The sequence below is a fragment of the Eriocheir sinensis genome, chromosome 36 (genome assembly GCF_024679095.1).
Source record: "Eriocheir sinensis breed Jianghai 21 chromosome 36, ASM2467909v1, whole genome shotgun sequence".
NCBI lineage: Eukaryota > Metazoa > Arthropoda > Malacostraca > Decapoda > Varunidae > Eriocheir > Eriocheir sinensis.
The window spans coordinates 11630778-11651040 of NC_066544.1; the positions used below are offsets into that span (position 1 = coordinate 11630778).

The 20263-nt window shown below is 44.4% G+C and overlaps 2 protein-coding genes across 51 annotated transcripts in view; both read right to left on the minus strand.

The window, feature by feature from the left end:
• The window catches only part of LOC127007800 (uncharacterized), a 62306-nt gene that overhangs the window by 6371 nt on the left and 35672 nt on the right, over window positions 1–20263 (minus strand). Inside the window, exons 4-6 of the mRNA XM_050879167.1 lie at window positions 10328–10478; window positions 8435–8583; window positions 5902–6053 (exon numbers count right to left, since the gene is read on the minus strand). Of these exons, the coding sequence (XP_050735124.1) occupies window positions 5914–6053; window positions 8435–8583; window positions 10328–10478 (440 nt within the window). The 3' untranslated portion in view covers window positions 5902–5913. The remainder of the gene's footprint in view (window positions 1–5901; window positions 6054–8434; window positions 8584–10327; window positions 10479–20263) is intronic.
• Window positions 15654–19488, minus strand: LOC127007799 (uncharacterized). 50 transcript variants are annotated; one of them, XM_050879147.1, is made up of 6 exons: window positions 18862–19488; window positions 18637–18702; window positions 18385–18477; window positions 18160–18225; window positions 16888–17841; window positions 15654–16728 (listed from the first exon to the last, which is right to left on the minus strand). In XM_050879147.1, the coding sequence occupies exons 1-6, from the start codon at window positions 19127–19129 to the stop codon at window positions 16160–16162; spliced, it is 2016 nt and encodes a 671-aa protein (XP_050735104.1). In that variant the 5' UTR covers window positions 19130–19488; the 3' UTR covers window positions 15654–16159. The 50 variants fall into 50 exon arrangements, with proteins under 50 accessions (XP_050735104.1, XP_050735115.1, XP_050735114.1 ...); XM_050879158.1 differs by lacking the exon at window positions 18160–18225 and adding an exon at window positions 17908–18000 and having other exon boundaries at window positions 15654–16794; window positions 16954–17016; window positions 17335–17430; window positions 18319–18702; XM_050879157.1 differs by lacking the exon at window positions 18160–18225 and adding an exon at window positions 17908–18000 and having other exon boundaries at window positions 15654–16794; window positions 16954–17016; window positions 17494–17589; window positions 18319–18702.

A 20263-nucleotide genomic window follows, 5' to 3' on the forward strand; every position in this document is an offset into this window, starting at 1 on the left:
TTCCTTCCTCTTCCCTCCGTCTTCCTCCTGCCCTCATTTACCTCCTTCCCTCCAATCTCGTCTTCTTCCCTCCTCTTCCTTTCTCTTCCTTCCCTCTTCCTCCTTCCCTTCATTTCCATCCCCTCCCCAAACTCTCTCTCCCTTCATCCTCAGCCTTTCCTCTCCTCCTCTTTCTTCCTCTTTACGTCCTCTTCCTTCCCTCTTCCTCCTCCTTCATTCATTTCCCTCCATTTCCGAAACTCTTCCTTCTTTACCTTTCTTCCTTCTTTCCTTTCTTCTGCTCCCCCATCTTCCACCTCCTCCTTCTTCCTTCCCCTTCTCTCCCTCCTCTTTCCTCCTCCCCTCATTTCCTTCCATTCCCCCAAAACTCTTCCTTCTTTCGTTCCCTCCTCCCTGGCGCCTTGTCCCTCCCTCCCTGCGCCTCCGCCCTCATCAAAATACACTTGAGAAACCCGAATCAAATGAGTGTGGCGAAGAAGGCACAGCTGAGAGAGAGAGAGAGAGAGAGAGATGAGGATGATGAGGATGATGATGAGGAGGAGGAGGAGAAAAATGCATGTTCCCGTCGTATGAATATAGTTTTTTTTTTCTACTATTATCATTAATGTAGAGGAAGTTTCTTAAAGCCACAAATAAGTCCCCTAAACACTCATAGAAGCGATGGAGTGTTGAAAAGAGGGATAGATGGATGAATGGAAGGAAAAGAGAGAAGGAGAGAGAGGTAGAGATGAGTGAAATGGGTGAAGGGTCAGGAAAGAGAGAGGGATAGAAAGGGTTAGGATAGGTTGAGTGGTCTGAAGAGAGGTCAATATCTGATAGGGAGGTGGGCAGGATTTTTTTGGTGTGTGTTTGCATGTGAGATGAGGGGTGAGGCGTGGACTTGGGGGGAGGGGGGGAAGGGGGCGCTTTGCTGGGGAGAGGAAGAGGGGGAGGTTAGTGGAGGTAGCAAGCAGACATCTCTAACTCTAACATTCTTTAACTGACTGCCTGACTGACTGACTGACTGACTGACTGACTCTCTAACTCTCTCTCTCTCTCTCTCTCTCTCTCTCTCTCTCTCTCTCTCTCTCTCTCTCGCAGGATGGCCAACTTTTTTTTTATTTTGAATGTATTTGATTACACACCGAGTCCCAACTTTTAATATTTCCTCACAAACTCATTCTCATTCAGCGCGCGTCCATTCCTACCACCCAGGGATATTGATAAGGGGGGAGGGGGGGATGGTAAGGGACGAAGGAAGGAAGGAAGTGGGGTATTGGAAAGGGAGAGAGAGAGGGAGCGTGTGAGGGAGAGAGAGAGGGAGAGGTAGGGGACAGGAATGAATGAATGAAGGAAGGAAGGACGTTTGGTATTGAGAGAGAGAGAGAGAGAGAGAGAGAGAGAGAGAGAGAGAGAGAGAGAGAGAGAGAGAGAGAGAGAGAGAGAGAGAAGGAGGAAGGGTTTGAGGGAGAGGGAGTGAGAAGTAAGGGACAGGAAGTAAAGGACAGGAAGGAAGGAAGGAAGGAAGGAAGGAAGGAAGGACGTTTGGTATTGAGAGGAATGAAAGAATGAAGAGAGAGAAGAGAGGAGAGAAATAAAGCGATGGAGGGTGAAAAGAAGGATTGATGGATGGAAGGAAGAAAGAGAAGGAGAGAAGAAAGTCAGATAAGAGAGAGATAGAAAGGGTTTAGATAGTTTTTTCCTCTCTTTCTCTATCTATCTATCTATCTATCTATCTACTTATATATCTCAAACTAATTCTCTGTAGCGCTTCCTCCCCTTCTCTTCCCTTCCTTTACTTCCCTTCCCTTCCCTTCCCTTCCCTTCCCTTCCCTTCCTGTCCTTTCCTTTCCCTTCCATTCTCTTCTCTTCCCTTCCCTTCCCTTCCTTTCCCTTCCTGTCCTTTCCTTTCGTTTCCCTTCCCCTCTCTTTCCTTCCCTCTCCTTCCTGTCCTTTCCTTTCCCTTCCCTTCCCTTCCCTTCCTTTCCTCTCCCCTCCCTCCTCTCTCTCATCCTCTCTAGCTTTCATCCCTTCCCATCCCATTCTTTCCCCTCCTCCCTCTCTCCCTCCCTCCCTCCCTCCCCCCTTCTAACACGCACTTTTTGCACAATAAATATTAAGTTACACTCCCGTACAGCGCAAATAGGTGAAACTTTTCGCTCATTTTCGTTCATTACGCGCCACGCGGCATTTAGCGCCATATAAATACATTTCCATTAGCATAAACCTGCGTGGAGAGTGGCCGGCCGGTGGTGGTGGTTGTGGTGGTGGTGGTGGTGGTGGTGGTGGTGGTGGTGTAGGGTGGGAAGAGGGGGAAGGGAGGATTGGTCTTTGATAGCGGTGGTGGTGGTAGTGGTGGTGTTGATGGTGGTGGTGTTGATGTTGTTGTTGGTGGTGGTGGTGAAGGTGGTGGTGGTGTTGATGGTGGTGGTGTTGATGTTGGTGGTGGTGGTGGTGAAGGTGGTGGTGGTGTTGATGGTGGTGGTGGTGGTGGTGAAGGTGGTGGTGGTGTTGATGTTGGTGGTGGTGAAGGTGGTGGTGAAGGTGGTGGTGGTGATGGCGGTGGTGGTGGTGGTGAAGGTGGTGGTGGTGTTGATGTTGGTGGTGGTGAAGGTGGTGGTGAAGGTGGTGGTGGTGATGGCGGTGGTGGTGGTGGGCCCGGCAGGAAGAGCAACACGTATACCACCACCACCACTACCATCACCAATAGCACCACACACACACACACACACACACACACACACACACACGCACACACGCACACACACGCACATGAATACACGTTAATGGCCCGTAATCACCACCACCACCACCACCACCACTGAAGGGGCGTTTCTGAGGCTCCTCCTTCCCTTGCATACCGATGTGTTGCATGATCACTTACTCCCTCGCAACACCTCCCCTTCCCCTCCCCCCCCTTCCCCCTCCACCCCCTGCTGACGTCACACCTGCCTACCACTTGCAGGTGTGTGTGTTGCATATGGCCCCCTCCCCCCATCCCCTACCCCCTTACCCCCTCCTGCACACCTGATTTGCCTCCTCATTATTCCTATTATTATTACTTTTTTTTCTGTTATTGTTATTGGTAGTAGTAGTAGTAGTAATAGTAGTAGTAGTAGTAGTAGTAGTAGTAGTAGTGGTGGTAGTAGCAGTAGCGGGCTTTTTTTATTATTGTTTCCCTTTTTTTGCCCTTGAACTGTTTCCTCTGGTGTAAAAAAAAAATTAATAGTAGTAGTGGTAGTAGTAGTAGTAGTAGCAGTAGTAGTAGTAGTAGTGAAAGCTACGAAAGAGAATCACAGGAAAGTAAAAAAAGTAACTCCCAAATAGTCCTTTCGATATGCAGACACTGACAGAAAAAAACATAAGAGACCACGAAGATTAATAAAATAAAAGAACAATTAAAAAAAGGGGAACAAAAACAATACCTAAAGAGTTTACAAGTACGTGTTGACTTTTGCTCTGTTGCTCATCCATTATCCTCCTTCGTATATTCTATCCTGTCCTATTACACGCAAATTACTATTAGTAGCGGTAGCAGACAGACACCCTCACTATAGACCGCCAAATCTTCTGGCGTCTGTTCTTCCTATGTATCCTATGTATCCTCTGTATCCTCATTCTCATAACTTATCCATCGTGCCATCTCTCTTCATCCACTTCACTCCAGCCTTTCGTCCCTACTTACCGGCCGGCCTTTGTTGTCGAGTGCGTACCCAAGGCGTAATCAAGGCTATAGGGAGTCTGATACCATTGTCATTTAAGCGCCCTGACCGTCTGTGAGTTTATTAGTATTAAAAATTGCTCGCACGTCTAAGGATTAAAATAAGATCTTGCGTAGAAAAGTATGGAAAAGTTATAGATTCTGATCAGGAAAACGTAGAAAAATATGTTTTGTCAGTGAAAAGACGGAAAAAGTAGATTATGTGAAGGAAAAGTAGATTTTGTTAAGGAAAATATGAAGACAATAGTGATGAAATAATAGATTCTCTTCAGGAAAATAATGGAACATGAAGACATTGTGTTAACGAAATGTTGGAAAAATAGGTAATGTTGAGGAAGACATGAGAAAAAAATGATTGTTAAGGAAGAGAGATATGGAAAAAAAGTAAATTGTATTAAGAAAAAAAAAAGAATCTGATTATGTTGAAGGAAAAGATGCAAAAAAGTAAAGTTGGAAAAATAGGTAATGTTCAAGGAAACAAAAAAAATAAAAGATTATACATTAGGAGACAGATGGAAAAAAATAAATTGTGTTCAGAAAATAATAGAAACAGATCATGGTAGAAGAAAAGGTACATTACATAGATTGTGTTAAAAAAATAGCAGAAAAAAAAGATTATCTAGAATGTAAATATGGAAAACGGCGATTGTGTTCAGAAGAAAAAGATTATAATGAAGAAAAGATGCAAAAAAATAGACCAAGTTAAGGAAAATATGAAAAAAATAGGTAATGTTGAGGAGAATAAGGAAGAAAACAGATTCGAGTCCTTAAATAAAAAAATAAAAAATAAAAAGAGAACTGGGAGGGGAGGGACAAAATGAAGGGATGGGAAAGGAAAGTTGTGATGCATAGAAAACCAATAAAGAGGCAATAAAGAGGGAAATGAAAGGGAATGTGAAGGGGAGGGTGAGGAGGTAATGGGGGAGAGAAAGTGAAGGGAAGTGAGGGACAGGCAGCAAAGAGAGAAAGGGAAGGAGGAGTAGTGAGAGAAAGGGAGAAAAGGGAAGACATGGGAGAGAAAAAGAAGAGAAGAGAGGGAAAGGTCGAAAAGGGAAGAGAAGGGAGAGAAAAGGAAGAGAAGGGAAAGGTAGAAAAGGGAAGAGAAGGGAGAGAAAAGAAAGAGTAGGGAGAGAAAGGGAGAGTAAGGAAAAGGAGGGACAGGCAGCAAAGGGGGAATGAAAGGGAATGTAGTACAGAGAAGGGTAAAGGGAAGAAGGGGGGGGGAAAAGAGAGGGAAGTTAACGATGAGACAGTGAAGGGGTAGATAGGGTAGAGAAAGGGATGGTGGAGGAAGTATGCGATAGGTTGAAATAACAGTGTAGAATTCAGAAAAGGGAAATGTAATGGAATGTGAAGGGGGGGGGGGATGAAGGGAAGGGGGGAAATGGGAAGGGGAGGTAACGATGAAGGGGGTGATGGGGTAGAGGAAGGGATAGTAGAGGAAGAATGTGATACGTAGAGATAACATTGTAGAATTCAGAAAAGGAAATGTGAAGGGGGATGAAGGAAGGGGGAAATGGGAAGGAGGTAACGATGAAGGGGTGAAGGGGTAGAGGAAGGGATGGTAGAGGAAGAATGTGATACGTAGAGATAACATTGTAGAATTCAGAAAAGGGAAATGTGAAGGGGTGGATGAAGGGAAGGGGGGAAATGGGAAGGGGAGGTAACGATGAAGGGGGTGAAGGGGTAGAGGAAGGGATGGTAGAGGAAGAATGTGATACGTAGAGATAACAGTGTAGAATTCAGAAAAGGGAAATGTGAAGGGGGGGATGAAGGGAAGGGGGGAAATGGGAAGGGGAGGTAACGATGAAGGGGTGAAGGGGTGACTGGGGAAGAGGTGAGTCAGGCGTGGTGATGGAGGGGGCGGGGATGCGTGCGGCTGCCTGGAACAAATTTATAACATACGTTTTTGAAAAAGTTGGTGCATTCGACACAACACCTGCTGCCCCCTCCCCCAGTGTGTGTGTGTGTGTGTGTGTGTGTCCAGTGATTGCTCAGGACGACACAGCGCTTAGAATATGGAAAAACGAGAGGCGACATGCGCGCGCACACACACACACACACACACACACACACACACACACACACACACACACACACACACACTCACATACACACTCACACACATTAAAAAACGCTAGACACACACACACACACACACACACACACACACACACACACACACACACACACACACTCACCGCAGGGGGGGGTCACCGGGCGTTCTCTTGCTGCTGCGGCACACTCAGCATCATCATCAGCATCAGCATCAGCATCAGGCAGCACCACAGCACGCGAGGGTCAGGTCGCGGCGCTGCTGACCCCGCCTTGTGCACAGCGGCTGACTCTTCCCCTGTGGACCGGAGGGAAGGGGGGAGGGGGTAAGCATGAGGTGGTCAGCAGGGGGGAGGGAAGACTGGACCTGACGGAAGCTGTTTTAACGTGTCCAAACTTGTCGTAGCGTGTCCTAACTTGATTTAACTTGACTTTACGCGATATAGTTTAGCCTGACGCGACCTGAATTTAATCCAACGCGACCTAACATGACCTAACGTGATCAAGTCTGTCGTAGTGTGTGTGACCTATTGTGAAGAGACCTTAACTTATTTGGACCTAACGTGACCTCATTTGCTTAGTCTAAAGTGACCCAATATGACCTAACGCGACCAAATGGGGTGTAACATGACCTAATTTGAACTTATCGTAACCTGTTTTGACATTGACGTTAACCAATTTGTTCATAACGTCACCCAGATTAGTCTAACATGATATAAATTTGGCGTAGTATGACCTCATTTGACCTAACGTTGCTTTATTTTGACCTAACGTGACCTAGGAAGATGTAAGATGACCAAATTTGAGCTTTATTTGACCTATTTTTTACTCTAACCTTAACTAATTTGTTCATAGCGTTATCCAATTAACGCTAATATGATATAAATTTGGCGTAGTATGACCTAAATTGACCTGACGTGACCCAAATTGATGTAACACGACCTAGAGTACGCTATTCCACACCCTTCCGTTTAATCCCTTCTTTCTCGCTCTCTATAGACAGTTTAGATTTATTTTTTCTTTGTATTACTTCGCCATTTTTTCTTTTTCGTTTTCTTCCTTCTTGTTCCTTCCTGTCTTGTCACCTTCGCCTATCCTGTACCTTCCTGACCTTACCTCACCTCCATTTACTGTTCTTTTTTTTTCTTTTTGTTACTTCTCCTTGTCTTTCGTTTCCTTCTTACTTTTCTCTCCTTTTCTTTCATTTACCTTCGGCTGTCATTGTGTTCTTTTCCTCTTACCTCTCTTCCCTCACTCCCTCCTTTCCTCCTTTATCAAACTTCTTCCACTCTCTACCTCTGTTTCCTTTTCCTCTTAACCTTTTCCATCCCTTACAAGTACTTTTTCTCTCCCTCTTTCTCCTTCCTTCCCTTACGTCCACCCAACATATCTTTGCCTAACAAGTACTCTTTCTCTCCCTCTTTCTCCTTCCCTCCCTCCCTCTCCCTCCCTTCCGTCTCCCTCACCTGCCGCACACTCTCACACTCTCCTCCACGCGCCAAAACTCACTCACTCTCCTAAAATCCACTTAGCTCGCCACAAAACTGTTGCTTAACTTTTTCCACATGGAGTACCTGCCTACCACCCCTCACTCCCTCCCTCTTCCACCTATACCTGGTTCCCCACCCCCCCTCTCCTCCACGTCGTCCTCCTCGTCCTCCTCCTCCTCCTTAAGATTCACCTCCAGTACTTTCTCCTTTTGTTTGTCTTTTTTCTTGTCTTGATTTCTGTCTTGTCTGCTTGTTTTTTCTTCATCCACTTTCGCAATTTTTTTTTTTTTCCACATTCAGACATACGCATCTCTTCTCTCTTCTATCTCTTTCTTTACTATCTCTTCCTTCGTCAGTCACTATTTTCAAACCTTCCCTGTACCCTTTCCACTCTCACCTACCCAACTTCGCTTTGCCTCCCACACCATCACCACACCATTCACCACCCAATTTGACCTTACCGTGACCTATTTTGACACTAAACTTAGCGTGTGTGACCTATTGTGATGAGACCTTAACTTATTTGGACCTAACGTGACCTCATTTGCTCTAAAGTGACCCAATATGACCTAACGCGACCAAATAAGGTGTAACATGACCTAATTTGAACTTATCGTGACCTATTTTGACACTAAACTTAACCAATTTGTTCATAACGTTACCCAGTTTTAGTCTAACATGATATAAATTTGCCGTAGAGTGACCTCATTTGACCCAGCGTTGCTTTATTTTGACCTAACGTGACCTAGTAGGATGTAAGATGACCTTATTTGAACTTATCTTGACCTATTTTGACTCTAACCATAAAATCTGTTCATAACGATACCCAATTTACAATCACCACACTCAATCATCACAATCGCCTCCTTTATCCATCACCACTATTACCCGCCATCACCACTATCACCACACCATTCATCACCCCTTCCTTCACCTCATATACTCACCACAATCACCACACTCAATCATCACAATCGCCTCCTTTATCCATCACCACTATTATCCGCCATCACCAATATCACCACACCATTCATCACCCCTTCCTTCACCTCATATACTCACCACAATCACCACACTCATTCATCACAATCGCCTCCTTTATCCATCAACACTATTGCCCGCCATCACCACCCTCCCACACCACCATCACCGTCACCTTGATCACCCCCATCCCCAGACAACCACCCACCGTTCACCACCAGCACCAGGACGGAGGCGGGCGCGGCACATTGCGGCCCGCACGTGTAGTTGCCGGAGTCGCCTCGCAGCGCCGGCGTGATGAAGAGCTTGGAGGTTGTGTGCGTGGGCGTCTTCTCGATTTCAATGCTCACCCCGCCTCTGTGTGGGAGAAGAAGGAGGTTAGGAAAGGGGGGGTCAGGAGGCAGGGAGAGTTAAGGGGGTGATAAGAAAAAAAGGGAGAGGAAGGGGGGAGTCGTGAGGGAGAGAGATAAAGAAGTGAACGGAGGGAGAGAGAGGGGAAGGGTGGTTTGGTCAGGAGGCAGGGAGAGAAGAAGGAGGTTAGGAAGCGGGGTGGGGGTGGGGGGGGGGGTAAGAAGAAGCGACTAGAGACCAACGGTGCCAGATTGTCGTACTCAGCCGCTTATATTTCCCGACTTCCTACCCCCAATCTGTCTTCCGGGCCCCAATAACGAAACTCATTTATGGTTATCGTTCAAAGAGTTAGATCCTGATGTCTCTTGGCAATAGTTATGCGTTAGAAACCGGTAAATACTATGCTCTGAGTACGATAACCTGGCAACGGTACTAGAGAGGGAGAGGGGGAGTGTGGTTTGGTCAGGAGGCAGGGAGAGAAAATGGGGGTGATCGGAAAAGAGGGAGAGGAAGGGGGAAGTTTGGAGGGAGGGAGAGAAAATGGGGTTATCGGAAAGAGGAGAGGAAGAGGGAAGTTTGGAGGAGGAGAGAAAATGGGGTGATCGGAAAGAGGAGAGGAAGGGGAAGTTTGGAGGAGGGAGAAAATGGGGTGATCGGAAAAGAGGGAGAGGAAGGGGGAAGTTTGGAGGGAGGGAGAGAAAATGGGGGTTATCGGAAAAGAGGGAGAGGAAGGGGGAAGTTTGGAGGGAGGGAGAGAAAATGGGGGTGATCGGAAAAGAGGGAGAGGAAGGGGAAAGTCGGGAGGGAGAGAGAGAAAGCAGTGAACGGAGGGAGAGAAAGGGGGATTAGGAAGGATAGGAAATGACGAAGATAAGTAAGGGGAGGTATATTAAGGAAGGGCGGAGAGGAAAGAGTGCAAAGGAGGAAGAGAAATGGAGGGTAAGGAGAACGGGGTATAAGGAAAGGAGATTTGAAGTAGAAAGGGAAAGATAGGAGAGGAGGAGAAAAGGATGTAAAGAGGAAAGGGAGTCAGTTACGTAAAGGAGGAAATGGGAGAAAGGGAGGGAAAGGAGAAAAGGGCACAAGAAAAGGAGATTATAAGTAGAAAGGGAAAGATAGGAAAAGGGAGGGGGAAAAAGATGTACAGAGGAAAGGAGGAAATGTGGGAAAGGGAGGGAAAGGGAGTGAGAAAGGGGAAGAGGGAGAAAGTAAGTGTGATCTAAGGGAGAGGGGGAGCGGCGGGGGGGGGGGGGGGTAGAGGAGATTATAAAAATAGACTGCAAACGAAAATATCTAATCCTCTTAAAAGTCCTTCACGCCTTTTAGTCTCCTTTGCACGGATTTAAGGCAAGAGAGAGAGAGAGAGAGAGAGAGAGAGAGAGAGAGAGAGAGAGAGAGAGGACACTGGGAATAAACCAAAAAAGAGAGGAAGAGGAAGAGGAAGAGGAAGAGGAGGAGGAGGAGGAACTGGGAGGGAGAGACATAAGCAATTTACGAATGTGGAAAGTGAGGGGAAAGTGCAGTGAGGCATGAGAGAGAGAGAGAGTAAACTTCTTAACTTCGTCCTCTGCTTTCACACACCCACACACATCCTTTCCATACCAATACTCACCTCCTCCTCCTCCTCCTCTTCCTCCTCCACCTCCTCCTCCTCCTCTTCCTCCTCCTCCTCCTCCATTATTCCTCTCTTCATCTTTTTTCTCCTAATTTTTCACCTCCCATCCCCCCCCCTCCCCCGGCACACCTTTACCTGGGGGAGTCGTAGTCGAGTCTGTGGGTGTCCCGGAACCAGATGACGGCGCCCACGTTGTCGTAGTGCGTGTTGATGCGGCAGGTGAGGCGGATGGTCGAGCCGTTCTTGATGTACACCTCCGCCGGGCCCTCGATCCGCGCCTTCTGTGCTGTTGAGGGGCGAAGAAAAAGGGGTTAGGTGGGTGAGAGTAGGAGAGGGGTAGGTAAGGAGGGTGTGAGGGGAAGGAGAGTGGTTAGGGGAGGAGTAGTAGTGGAAGAGAGAGGGGCTCAAGAAAGTGAGGGGGAAGAAGAGGGGTTAGTGGGGTTCAGTAAGAGTGGAAGAGAGAGTAAAGAAGGGAATAATAAGCGTTTGAGATCTGGAAAAGAGTGAAAGTGAAAAAAGGGAGGAGGGGAGGATGGAAGAGAATGGGAGATGAGGAGAGTAGAAGGAAAGAAAGGAAGAACAGACGTTTGAGGACGGGGAAAAGAGGGGAAGGGAAGGGAAAGAGGAGAGGGAGGAAGGGGGAATTGGGGATCGTTTTATTTTATTTTTCGTCGTATGGCGCCGGTAGGCTTTCTTGGTGGGGCTTGGTGATCAGTTATGGCGCAGGCAGGTGTTTATAGTGGCGCCAACTTGCTTGGCTCATGCTGCCCCCCGAAGCTCATCTTTCATCCTTTCTTTAGAGAGAGAATCTAGAGTCCGGGTTTATAGATGGTCTTCAGGACTGCATGTGGGTAGTTTTAGGCCACTCGGCGGTGACTGAAAAATCCCAGCTTGTGGGACCGGGCGGGGCGTGAACCAGCATCTTTCTGGACGCGGCGCCGGCACGCTAACCACTCAACCACCGTCCATAGGCTTTTGAAGGCAAAAATAAAGCTGAAAGAAAGAATGGAAAGAGGGAAGGGTGGAATGAAAGATATGGAGGAGAAAATTTTGGTGTAAGGAAGGAAGGAAAAATAAGAAAAGAAATTAAATAAGGACAGTGAAATAGGTAGGGAGAGTAATGGAAAAGAAAATAACGATATAAATTATAAAGTACGAACGAGAGACGGAGTGAAGGAGAGTGAGGGGAAGGCATGACGCGAAGAAATAGGAGGAAAAGTAGAAGGCATTTGAACGAGTTGAAGAAAGGACGTGAAGGACTGAAGAAAGGGAGGGAGGGAGGGAGGGAGGGAGGTACTGGACAGAACGTGAGGAGAGTATGGGAGAGGAAGAAAAGGAAGTGAGAGTGAGAGGGAGTGTGTGAGGGAATGAAAGGGAGAGTAAGAAGGGAGGGAGGGGGGAGGGAGAGGAGGAGGGAGGAGAGAGAGAAGAGGAGAGACAAGAAGTGCGTAATATATCTAGAGAAGTAATGAAGAGAGAGAGAGAGAGAGAGAGAGAGAGAGTTTAATACACAGAAATTAAGAGACTGAGAGACATTTATACAGGCAGAGTCTCAACAGAGAGAGAGAGAGAGAGAGAGAGAGAGGTTACCACAAACGTTTCTCTCCTTTTAAGCTCTACAAGAAAAAGTAATCTTAGACACACACACACACACACACACACACACACACACACACACACACACACACACACACACACACACACACGCACACACGTTTTAATCCTCTTTCAATCCTCCTACATCCCCCTTTTTTAATATTTTACTCTCCCTTCCTTATTCACCCTTTGTCACCTTTCCTTCCTTCCTTTATCTTCCTTTCCCTCTTCTGCACATTCCCTTCCTTATTATTTCTCTCTCCTATCACTCTCCTTCACCTCTCCTTTCCTTCCTCCATCTCTTTCTTTATTTTATTTTATTTTCCAGCATTCTGTTTCTCCCTTTTTCCTTCCTTCATTTGTTTTCCTCTTCCACATTCCATTATTTTCTTTCTTCCTTTTGTACAGAACTATATTTCCCTTACTTTTTAATCTCCTCATTCTCCATATTTCTTTTCCCTTTTCTTCGCTATCCTTCCCTTATGCACTCTGTCTCTCTTCCTATCTCTGTTTCCTCACCCTCTTCGTCTTCCTCAACCATCCTTATTCTCGTTTTTCTCTCTCTTATCCCTTTCATTTCACCCTCCCTCTCAGTAGTCTCCCTTTCTTTCTCCACTTCTCTCCATTTCACTATCTCTCCCTTTACCATCGTTCTCCTCGTTTCTCTCTCTTATCCATCTCATTTCACCCTCCCTCTCATTAGTCACCCTTCCTTTCTCCACTTCACACCACTTCACTATCTCTCCCTTCTTTACTGTCCTCCTCCCTGCTTTTATATCCCTTAGCCCCATCGTCTCCCTTAACCTTTCTCTTTTCCATGTTTTCTTCCTTACACTTAACCTCTCCTCCCTTATTTACTCGTCTACCTTTTCTCCTGTTTCCCTTCCCCTTCCCTTCACCTTCCTTCTCCATGTTATCAGCCTTAAACTTCACCCATCCTTCGTTGATTGTTCTGCCTCCCTTTCGTCCTCCATCTCCTTTTTTTCCTTACTATTCTCTCCTCCTTTCTCTTCTTCTTGGGTCTTATTATCCTCCTCTTAAAAAATCCTTCTCTCTTCTTTTTTTTCTTTTTCATCCTTTTCTTTTCTTCTTTTTTTTTTCTTTTTATTCTCTTCTTAAAAATTCCTTCTCTCCTTCTTTTTCTTTTTATCCTTCTCTTTTTCTTTTTATAATCCTCTTTAAAAATTCTCCTCTTCCTCTTTTTTCTTTTTGTCCCTCTCTTTTCATCTTTTTTTCTTTTTATTCTCTTAAAAATTCCTTCTCTCTTTCTTTTTCTTTTTATCCTTCTTTTTTTTATAATCCTCTTAAAAAATTCTTCTCTTCCTCTTTTTTTCTTTTTATCCTTCTGTTTTCTTCTTTTTCTTTTTATTCTCTTCTCAAAAAATCCTTCTCTCTTCCTCTTATTCTTTTTTTCCTTCTTTTTTCTTTTTCTTTTTATCCACCTCTTAAAAATCCTACTCTCCTTCTTTTTCTTTTTATCCTTCTCTCTTCTTCTTTCCATTTATCCTCTTTAAAAATCCTATTACATTCTTCTTAAACACCTTTCAAAAACCCAAATGTCTCCCTCCTTTGAGTCCCCTGTCTGCACTTACAGCTTATCCTCTTCATCCTCCGTGTCATCCTGCCTTTCATCCTCCTTCTCTGAGTTCTGTAACATCCATTTTTCAGCCATATCCCTAAGCCCAGTGTTTCCCTTATAGTTTCCTTTTTACACCCAAAACTCAGTCATTTCATATAGTCCCTCCATTTCACCCTTTCATTTCCTTTTCTGAGCTTAGTTTGATCCATTTCTTGACCCTTTCTTAAGCTCAGTGTCTCCAGTGTCTCCGTCTCTCTAGTCCTTTTTCTACATGCAAGATTCAACCCCTTCCTCGTCACTTGAACTCCTTCGTCCCTTCTGAAGCTAGACATTTGTGGTTTCTAATCCCACAAGCTCTGAATGGTGTGTTTTTCCTCCTCTCTCTCTCTCTCTCTCTCTCTCTCTCTCTCTCTCTCACTAATGGTGTCCGTCAGGGTTCAGTCCGTGGCCCAATACTGTTCATAATATTCATCAGTGACATCGACGTGGGGCTCAATACCATCATTACAAATCTACTGATGACACAAGACTGAATACTCTGTTCTCTCAGACCTAGACTGACACAGCCTCCAAGATGATTTAAATTAGAAATTCAGCTTGGTCTGATAGAAGCGAGAAGCCCTTTAACTTGGATAAAGGTTAGATTCTTAAAGGTGGGACAAAAAAGTAGGTTCGATTACGAAATGTGTGGTGTGAAACTTAAAAGCGTATATATAGTTTGACAAGGACCTGGGTATCAAATTCTCATATTATTTGAGCTGTGCATTGATGCGGCGAAAAGCCAAAAAAAAAAAAAACGTTGGCCTTCATTAAAAGGATTTTTTCATTCAAAAACACATATATATGACTACCATTATGCAATAGTTTAGTCAGACCTCACCATATGCGGTACAGTGTTGGTCTCCCCACTATGCGAAAAACATAGACTGTAGTAAGCGTTTCACATAGGTTAACAGATATGATTTCTACATTGCGCATCAAACCTTATACGATGAAAGGCTTTCATTTCTATGCATGCTATCGCTAGAGAAACGTCACTCCAGTGGGATACTGATCGAATGTTTCAAAATACTTAATAACTTTACAAAGGTGGACAAATCCAAATTGTTTATGATTGCGATACCTCTCGAGCTAGACATACTGGCACAAGATTTAAATGTAAACAAACTCAAACTGCACCATTTTGTTTCTTCACCAACGTCGTAATACTGAAATGGAACAAACTTCACCTTCATTGATGCAGTGCAACAAGATTGATTCGTTTTCAAACTCAATCGCCACTTCCTCCATCTTAATATATTTGCTAAGGCAGAAATCCAGAGTCTTGGTGGCCATTTATAAGTTTCATTTAGGTTCAAGGACTGAGTACGTTACGTAGTCTGGACCATAGGGTCTGAGTGGTCTGAACATCTATATAAGGCGCCCCGTGTCACCATTGCCCGCCACGCACAATGTAGTGACCCTCCTGATGCGGGAAGCGACCCCAGATCTTCAATTAACCCTAACTTCAGCGAGCAGCTGCAGCGTATGCCCCGGTTATAGATAGATAGACAGATAGATAGATACAGATGATTTTCCATTTCCCCTTCCGACCATGTCACGAAGCTTCCAAACAAAGAGCAAATCGCAACAATTGGAAGAACACAAATTATGAAATGGACTTTGAAACACTCCAGGTAAAAAAGTAGTTTGGGACGAACAGAACCTCTACCAGTGTACTTATGCGAAAGAGCAATTATGTCGTTTGTTCCTATACGTTGTCTTTATTACTCTTCATAGGTAGGACTGGAGGAGAGGGAAAAATAATATAGTAAGTGTGACGAGTGAGATAATGGTGAAAGATGAATAAAAACACAACTATGAGAAGGAAAAAGGCAAAGAAATGCAAGTAAATGAGCGAAAGGAAGGAGAAAAAAACAGAGAGAGAGAGAGAGATGCAATGATGAAGCAGGAAGGGAAGAGGAAGTTCCAAGAGAAGTGACGTTAACCATCCTTGTAACGGACCCCTGAGCTTCGCATCCTCCTTAAAACACACACACACACACACACACACACACACACACCAGACTTGACATCAGAATTCCTTGCCGTCTTGTGTGTGTGTGTGTGTGTGTGTGTGTGTGTGTGTGTGTGTGCTTTCTTTTCATTCGACTCTCCCTGTTCTACCAAAACAGATCTTACGGGGGAGGAAGACCCCAGAGGATTTTTCTCCCTGCCGGTCGGCGTTCCGGAGGCCATTCTGTTTTCAATCCCTGAGCTGACGAAAGCGGTTTTTACAAAACCGTAATTCTTTTTAATTTCATAACCTCACAATCAACAATTATGTCGCTCTTCGCAGTGTGCGCGCTCGTCTTGTTGCTGGGGAATTTGAGCGGCAGCAGCCTGCCGCTGGCCGGCCGAGCGAGCTCCACGGAGCTCCCGATGGACGAGGCGGCCTCCGGCACCCCGGAGAAGGCCGTTATGAACCCTTACCATAAAGTTGACGAGGGGGGCCTGAACGATTTACCCAATCTGCCTGATCTAAAGAGCATGGAAAGTGACACTAATGACACCATCAAGACCGAGGAAAGAAAAGTCTTTAATAATACAGATGAAATGGGGCATGTAACCGGAAACAAGACAGTCGTTGAAAAGACTACAGAAACTGACGTAAAGCCTCTTACCAATGCCACTGAAGAAAAGCCGAAAGACGATAAAACCGCAACTCTTCTTTTTCCGAAGGTAGGGGCGGATGACCAAAGTAAAAACAAAACAGAAACTGTATTTAGTGCCTCAGGAAAGAGCGACGAACCTCATAAAGTAGAACGAACAGGAAAAACAGTGGAGATTCTGCCTGGCAATAAAACGAATGAAGTTCTCGTTACAGAGAAAGAAGAAAAACTACCTTCACAGGAAACCATGAAGGAGATATTTGTGGAGAGTAAGAATTTTACAGAAAAGGGCAATGGATCTCTGAAAGTAGAACGAACAGAGGTAACAAAGGAGATTCTGCCAGGCAATAAAACGAATGAAACTTTAATAACAGAGAAAGAAGAAAGACTACCTTCACAGGAAAGCATTCCGATGACATCTGTGGAGGGGAGGAACCCTACAGAAAATGGCGATGGACCTCTGAAAGAAGAACGAACAGAGATAACAAAGGAGATTCTGCCCGGCAATAAAACGAATGAAACTTTAGTAACAGAGAAAGAAGAAAGACTACCTTCACAGGAAAGCATTATAATGACATCTGTGGAGGGGAGGAACGCAACAGAAAATAGCGATGGACCTCTGAAAGAAGAACGAACAGAGATAACAAAGGAGATTCTGCCCGGCAATAAAACGAATGAAACTTTAGTAACAGAGAAAGAAGAAAGACTACCTTCACAGGAAAGCATTCCGATGACATCTGTGGAGGGGAGGAACGCAACAGAAAATAGCGATGAACCTCTGATGACAGAACGAACAGAGATAACAAAGGAGATTCTGCCCGGCAATAAAACGAATGAAACTTTAGTAACAGAGAAAGAAGAAAGACTACCTTCACAGGAAAGCATTCCGATGACATCTGTGGAGGGGAGGAACGCAACAGAAAATGGCGATGAACCTCTGATAACAGAACGAACAGAGATAACAAAGGAGATTCTGCCCGGCAATAAAACGAATGAACCTGTAGTAATAGTGACAGAAGAAAAACTACCTTCACAGGAAACCATTAAGGAGACTTCTGTGGAGACTAAGAATGTTACAGAAAATGGCGATGGACCTCTGATAACAGAACGAACAGAGATAACAAAGGAGATTCTGCCCGGCAATAAAACGAATGAACCTGTAGTAACAGAGAAAGAAGAAAAACTACCTCCACAGGAAACCATTAAGGAGATTTCTGTGGAGGGGAGGAACGGAACAGCAAATGGCGATGGACCTCTGAATGTAGAACGAACAGAGATAACAAAGGAGATTCTGCCCGCCAATAAAACGAATGAACCTGTAGTAACAGAGACAGAAGAAAAGCTACCCTCACAGGAAACCATTAAGGAGACTTCTGTGGAGACTAAGAATGTTACAGAAAATGGCGATGGACCTCTGATAACAGAACGAACAGAGATAACAAAGGAGATTCTGCCCGCCAATAAAACGAATGAACCTGTAGTAACAGAGACAGAAGAAAAGCTACCCTCACAGGAAACCATTAAGGAGACTTCTGTGGAGACTAAGAATGTTACAGAAAATGGCGATGGACCTCTGATAACAGAACGAACAGAGATAACAAAGGAGATTCTGCCCGCCAATAAAACGAATGAACCTGTAGTAATAGAGACAGAAGAAAAACTACCTTCACAGGAAACCATTAAGGAGACTTCTGTGGAGACTAAGAATGTTACAGAAAATGGCGATGGACCTCTGATAACAGAACGAACAGAGATAACAAAGGAGATTCTGCCCGGCAATAAAACGAATGAACCTGTAGTAACAGAGACAGAAGAAAAACTACCTTCACAGGAAACCATTAAGGAGACTTCTGTGGAGACTAAGAATGTTACAGAAAATGGCGATGGACCTCTGATAACAGAACGAACAGAGATAACAAAGGAGATTCTGCCCGGCAATAAAACGAATGAACCTGTAGTAACAGAGACAGAAGAAAAACTACCTTCACAGGAAACCATTAAGGAGACTTCTGTGGAAACTAAGAATGTTACAGAAAATGGCGATGAACCTCTGATAACAGAACGAACAGAGATAACAAAGGAGATTCTGCCCGGCAATGAAACGAATGAAGTTGTAGTAACAGAGACAGAAGAAAAACTACCTTCACAGGAAACCATTAAGGAGACTTCTGTGGAAACTAAGAATGTTACAGAAAATGGCGATGAACCTCTGATAACAGAACGAACAGAGATAACAAAGGAGATTCTGCCCGGCAATGAAACGAATGAAGTTGTAGTAACAGAGGCAGAAGAAAAGCTACCCTCACAGGAAACCATTAAGGAGACTTCTGTGGAGACTAAGAATGTTACAGAAAATGGCGATGGACCTCTGATAACAGAACGAACAGAGATAACAAAGGAGATTCTGCCAGCCAATGAAACGAATGAAGTTGTAGTAACAGAGACAGAAGAAAAACTACCTTCACAGGAAACCATTAAGGAGACTTCTGTGGAGACTAAGAATGTTACAGAAAATGGCGATGGACCTCTGATAACAGAACGAACAGAGATAACAAAGGAGATTCTGCCCGGCAATAAAACGAATGAACCTGTAGTAACAGAGGCAGAAGAAAAGCTACCCTCACAGGAAACCATTAAGGAGACTTCTGTGGAAACTAAGAATGTTACAGAAAATGGCGATGGACCTCTGATAACAGAACGAACAGAGATAACAAAGGAGATTCTGCCCGCCAATAAAACGAATGAACCTGTTGTAACAGAGACAGAAGAAAAGCTACCCTCACAGGAAACCATTAAGGAGACTTCTGTGGAGACTAAGAATGTTACAGAAAATGGCGATGGACCTCTGATAACAGAACGAACAGAGATAACAAAGGAGATTCTGCCCGCCAATAAAACGAATGAACCTGTAGTAACAGAGACAGAAGAAAAGCTACCCTCACAGGAAACCATTAAGGAGACTTCTGTGGAAACTAAGAATGTTACAGAAAATGGCGATGGACCTCTGATAACAGAACGAACAGAGATAACAAAGGAGATTCTGCCCGCCAATAAAACGAATGAACCTGTAGTAACAGAGACAGAAGAAAAGCTACCCTCACAGGAAACCATTAAGGAGACTTCTGTGGAGACTAAGAATGTTACAGAAAATGGCGATGGACCTCTGATAACAGAACGAACAGAGATAACAAAGGAGATTCTGCCCGCCAATGAAACGAATGAACCTGTAGTAACAGAGACAGAAGAAAAACTACCTTCACGGGAAACTGCTGTGACGCCACCGAAGGTTGTTAAAAAGATTAGGAGAAGGAAAGTTTGTAGGTGTGACTCGTTGTGGACCCTTTCGGTGGTAACAGAAGAATTAGTTGCAAGAATTGCTGCTGTTGTACTGAAGGAAATGACAACAGAGTAGTGATAATGTGTTGCTGTTTCTCTTATCAATTTCTTTGAAAAAAAATCAAAATCAAAATATATATTGAAGAAGTTGGGAGACCGTGAACCATTCAAATATGCCACTTATGAACACGGTGATTGCGGCCCCGGTTTATATTCGAGTTATGTTTCTTTTAAGAGTGTACACACACAATGCCGGTTTGTCTCCGGCCCTGAGTATTACAGCATTTAGTGGCGTCCTTAGTTAACAGTTTACCACAGTTTACCTTCCGCAGGTTTCCCCAGTGAGCACTGAGGCCACGCGCAGCTATAGCGTAGACCCCAACTTTACCTCTTACCTATATAGTTACCGCAGCACCCAGATTCAAGGAGCCGTTATTTAAGGCAACATGTATAAAATTTCAGCCATGCACGTATTATTCACGCCTAGTTAGTGCCACATCAAGTGTCAAAGAGCCATTTTTTTAAGGTAAGACATACATGATGCCAGTCTGTCTATTTCCATGTATTAATCCTGACCCTGCTAACGTCGCATCCAGTGTCAAATAGCCATTTTCTAATACAATATACATACTATGTGTTTGGATTCGTTTTTATTGTGTTTTCTTTGAATTTGATGTTTGTCTTTCAGTTCACTTGTCACGGTGTGTGTGTGTGTGTGTGTGTGTGTGTGTGTGTGTGTGTGTGTGTGTTTGTTTTCCGCTTCAGCTGTTTCCTTTTATATTTTCTTTGATTGTTGTTTTTGATATGTCAGTCTTTCTCTGTTCCTGTCTTTATCTGCGTTATTGTTTTTATTTTCTTTCTTTTTTATTTTTCCTTCCCTTATCTCTATTTTTCTTTTGTTCTTTTATT